Here is a 4,869-nt window from a genome sequence, read left to right as displayed (position 1 = left end):
TCCAAGGCCCGCAGTGTAAATTGTTTGTCGCTGACTCAGTAAAGCATCCACGGAACAATGGTCGCATGATGTATACTAAAAGAATGGTTGCATTTATAAAATATATGAAGACTTTAGATGTTCTTAAATGGATCTATGTGCATATATCCTCTGATCAACGGATATTAAAAAAATGGATACATGTTATGTCTGCATCTTTTCGGATTAAAAGAAGAAAAAATAAATGAGGGTTTAGCTGTTTTCGCCAAATTCTAACTCATTTATCCGTGTTTTGGAATCACAACATTTCGTTCATTATCTTTGAAATCTAGGGGGATATCTGATTTTGGTAACAACCAATTATTCATGAGCTAGATCGGTTCATACGTAAATGTTGATATGGCCGAGTTGGTCTAAGGCGCCAGCTTAAGGCGCTGGTCCGAAAGGGCGTGGGTTCGAATCCCACTGTCAACATTATTTTATTTTTAGTTTTACTCATCTTGCAACTCCACACATGATACCTCTTCTCTGCTGCTGGCCAGCCTGAAGCTCAGGAGTCAGGATGCTATGATCTATATCATTCACATAGTCCCATCAACCTGCTCACCCTCAGCTCAACAATATCCTTAAACTTTGCAATAACTTGACTACATTAACTGCCTTCTCAGATTTGATTTCTCTCGGAATTACCTTGCGCCACAAATCAATTTTCCAAAAGGGTAAAAGATCCGCTGAACGAGCTTCTGCACCTTTTAACGCGGTATAGACACTCAATAACCGGACTATAAGCAGTAAGTGAATCAAAATTGTAGTTGACCACTCCTGATCCTTTGACATCTAAAGTTGAGTGCAAAAGCTTTGGCTCATTTTCAGGTTTGTCACTGTCTGCATCTGTTTAGGTTTGTCAGGTAACCAGGCTTGGCAGAAATCCCCATCTACTATTATCGATAAGTAAGCCTTATGAAGAGATGGAACTACAGTCATCCAGAGGGGGCTTCAACAATGGCAAGACCATACCCAAAGAAGAATTCAGCAACAGCAAGGCCTTTAGGATACTTAGTACCATAGTTTCTTAAAACATGTACAAGAAGATTGCTAGCTGTAACAAATTTCTAGGACCAGCTGCAAGACGATAAATAGATCCATATGCTTTCATGCATTTAAACAATGGAAGAACAAAAAGCAGCACCTAAAAGATCAGAAACATCACCAGTTTAGCACTTGCAATGGGTATACCTGAATCATCATATATCGCCAAGGAACTTTCTGTTCTTATTGAGAGAGCCATTGGCCCCTGGCCAATTTAAATCTGTAAGACACTTTTTAACTTCCTGGAGGATTGATGCAAGCTTTAGTGGAAAAAGAGCAATGGATTTGGGGCAAAACAATATTTCGAGATTTATAGAAGTTAATACAATACGAAAACTGATTGCATTAAGTCACTCAGTTTAGCATCATACATTCAATAATTCTTCTGAACATATATACTGAAAACAGAATTGGGATACAGAACCTGCTCTAGTGAAGCAAGCATCGTAACTAAGACCTTGATGGTAAAAGTGTAACAAGTAGTTGATAGTTTGGATATAATTTTCGAGCAATATAATCATCCACCGTGCAAGGTCGAAATAAAGACCACCACGTCTTTATCTTCTAATGTGGTATCGAGTTGACCACTTAGTTCCCAGTCACAGTCATTTACAAGGACCAGCACACCTGGTCTCCTGCATGCATTGCCAGGAAAATAAACAATAGTTCACAATAACTTCCTAAAAGAGAACAATAGGAAATAGCTAATATTATGAAGATAGCAGAACTCAATTGCTAATAACTTCAGATAATCTTCTGTTATTGCCTTGTCAGAACTTACACTGAATCCCCTTTCATGAACATTTCAGGCCTCTCCTTAATTAGATTAGTACGAACCCAAGACAACAGATCCTTCATTGTTAACTGAGAAAGAACAACAGAAGAAAAAGCTTAATTAAGCTAAGATCTAGACATACAGCAAGAGACTACTTCAAGTAAGTTTGGCAAATGGTAATGGTGAGAGAGGGTCACCTTCTTTTCTCCAGTTTGATCAACATCAACATTGTGGGTCTTCACTGACTCACAAAGAAGCTCAAGTCCACCACTGCATTGGATTAAGAAGGATTAAAATGTAGTTCAAGCATACAAATAACAGAAGTAATATAAAACCAAAATATGGAACTGGAAACTGATAGAACACTAAAAGGTGTGGACATAGTGGCGCAGCACATAACTTCACAGAGTTGATGCATCATTACGTCATATCCATCAAACAAAGTCTGCTAATGGCCGGGATGCTACGTTACTATCAGACAGAAGACATACATTCTAACAAAATGGGCTGAAGACTATAAACAACTCATGTGTGAATCTATTTAACCACCTCGCAGAAGACACAAGTTAACCGGCAACAGCTTCATATGAAAATTCTATTTTTCATTGTTTTTATGGCTTAATGAATTATTCAATGGAGACGAGCCAGTGGGGAAACGTACTAGGCATGGTTTGGTACAGCGATCTAAGGTTATCCTGCGATATACACCCATGAAAACTTCACACATCCAAAAATCTAGACTGAAACATTTTTCCCAATTCATATTACCAGCAACCATTATTTAGACCAATCCAGATTTTTCTTATTTATCATATCGCTGAACTAACTTGATCTTGTTTTAACCTTATAATCAACATATCCTTAAGAAAATTTCTAGAATTATAATTTACTTATTTTTTTGGCAAACAAAGAAGAAACTTAAATTTCAAGCTGCATACAGAATTCGAAAAACTATCGTAAACCTAATCACTAATCAGTTATTATATGCAGCAATTCCAAAATGGACAGTTCATAGTCCAACAGCATAGTAAAAGAGAAAGAGTAACACATAAACTACTAAGGACCTTTCAGTCTAATATTCTCCCAGGTCCCTGGATAGAGAACGTAGAGACTGTCTAAGCGTATCAGCCAACACGAGCTTCATGAAGAAGTTCAACATCAACCCATATGGGGGTGATGGCACATAAATACCTCACCACTGATACCAAAAAGCATGCGAGGATACTTGTCTTGATCAACTACTCTAGTATTCTCAAGCTTTATGTTATGGTACTGATCTACTGAATGTAAAGTTCTTCTTCTTGCAAGATCATTCTTTAATTCCTCTGTCACTTCTCTTCATACTGAAAAATGAGAAGAACAACTTCTTCTACTTCTTTTTATCTCAGACGAAAGAAATGAAAGTTTAAAAGGTCTGATATTTTTGTACCTAGATGGAGAAGATACATCGTTTTCCTCCTCTTCCAAGTGAATTTCTAATCAATCATTATGAAATATGCGGAGGTGTCAACATAGTGGCGCAGAACATAACATCACAGAGTTGATACGTCTTACCCATCGAACAAAGTCTGATAATGGTTGGATTGCTACATTCCAACCAAAGAGAGGACATACAACCTAAAAAATCCGCTAAAGACTAGAAATCACTTGTGAGTTAATCTATTTAACCACCTCGCAGAAGACACGAGAGAGAAAGTACAACCGATACAAGTGGTAACAGCTCGATATAAAAATTATAGTTTCCATTATTCTAATGGTTTAATGAATTATTCAATGAAGACAAGAATGGGGCAACGTACTAGGCATGGTTTGGTACAGGGATCTAATATTATCCTGCGATATACACCCATGGACGTTTCAGACAAACAAAAATCTAGACTGAAACACTTTTCCAAGTAATAATTTATATCACCCGTAACCATTTAGACTAATACAAATTTTTCTTACTTATCATATCACTCAACTAACTTGATCTTGTTGCAACCTTAGTATAATCTATAAAGAAAATTTCTAATGTTTTTATTTATATATTTTTTGGCCAAAAAAGAACACACTTAAATTTCAAGCTGCAAAAGAAGCTTTCAGTAACTTGCAGAACTCAGAAAACTACCACAAAGTTTATCAGTTATTACATGTAGCAATTCCAGAATGGAATGTTCATAGTCTAACAGCATAATAAGAGATAAAGCATAAGGCCTATTAATCCTTAAAAGTTCCTCTGGTTGCAAGACCATTCTTTAATTCCCCTGCCACTTCTCTTCCTACTAAATTCTTTAAATATGAGAAGAACAACCTCTTCGTCTTCTTAGAAGAACGAAAGAAAGTTCAAGGTCTGATATTATTATATGGAGAAGATAAATCGTTTTCCTCTTCTCCCAAGGGAATTTCTAATCAATCAGTAAGAAACATGTGGTAATCTAAGCTGAACTTAAACCATGATTCAAGCAAGTTAATACTAAACCCCTAAAAGGGTACCAAAATACGAATTATGTTATTTAGATTGGAACAATTGAGCTAAAAATCAAGAGAGAGATCGTAAAACCCTAAGATTTCACATAAATAGAGCTAACACACATACAGATGATTTAGGCCAAAATTTATGCTTACATAACCATATAAATTTGTGAAAAGATTGAGTTTTACTTACCCGAATTCAAGAGTCAATTTCATCTTCAAAGATTTGTGTTTGGAAGGGGGTTTTCTTTTTGAAACCCTAGCTCCACTTTAACGGAACTTTTCACTAGTGGAACTTGGAATTCGAATGAAATACTGGGCATCAAGTTCCAGTTGCAATACTTTATGTCTGGGCGGCTGGGCCTATGGGGACTTGCGTAAATAGCATATTTTTGGAACCGTTTTTTGGACCGGCCTTTTTTTGGGACCATTGCTTCATAAGGTCACCTACCTTACAATGTTAAGAGATGTCCTAAAAATCATGAGATTACTAAAAAAAAATTTATCCTAATTAAAATTAATCCTAATCTAATAACCGCATCTAATTTAATCTAAAATAAAAACAAAAGCAT

General features: G+C 36.2%; 1 protein-coding gene and 1 non-coding gene across 2 annotated transcripts; one reads left to right on the top strand and one right to left on the bottom strand.

Annotated features, from left to right (window-relative positions):
- The first annotated feature begins 372 nt into the window (after positions 1-372).
- On the top strand, positions 373-453 carry TRNAL-AAG. The gene has a single exon. It is a non-coding gene; the product is annotated as a tRNA-Leu (tRNA).
- An 881-nt stretch (positions 454-1,334) lies between these two features.
- LOC113273559 (ubiquitin-related modifier 1 homolog 2-like) lies at positions 1,335-4,630 on the bottom strand. Its single transcript, XM_026523239.1, has 4 exons — positions 4,491-4,630; positions 2,041-2,113; positions 1,850-1,932; positions 1,335-1,703 (listed from the first exon to the last, which is right to left on the bottom strand). Exons 1-4 carry the CDS (start codon positions 4,511-4,513, stop codon positions 1,586-1,588), a joined length of 297 nt encoding a protein of 98 aa, XP_026379024.1. The 5' UTR covers positions 4,514-4,630; the 3' UTR covers positions 1,335-1,585.
- Between the last annotated feature and the right edge of the window lie 239 nt (positions 4,631-4,869).

The sequence above is a fragment of the Papaver somniferum genome, chromosome 4, assembly GCF_003573695.1.
Source record: "Papaver somniferum cultivar HN1 chromosome 4, ASM357369v1, whole genome shotgun sequence".
Lineage (NCBI taxonomy): Eukaryota > Viridiplantae > Streptophyta > Magnoliopsida > Ranunculales > Papaveraceae > Papaver > Papaver somniferum.
This window is presented reverse-complemented; position numbering and strand designations above follow the sequence as displayed.

Excerpts from the sequence above, each read along its gene's own strand:
- LOC113273559 (XM_026523239.1), bottom strand. The coding sequence starts at position 4,513 with ATGAAATTGACTCTTGAATTCGG. Across the intron at positions 1,933-2,040 it reads ATCAAACTGGAGAAAAGAAG|TTAACAATGAAGGATCTGTT; the intron begins GTGACCCTCTCT and ends GTTCTTTCTCAG. Across the intron at positions 1,704-1,849 it reads TTCATGAAAGGGGATTCAGT|GAGACCAGGTGTGCTGGTCC; the intron begins GTAAGTTCTGAC and ends CAATGCATGCAG.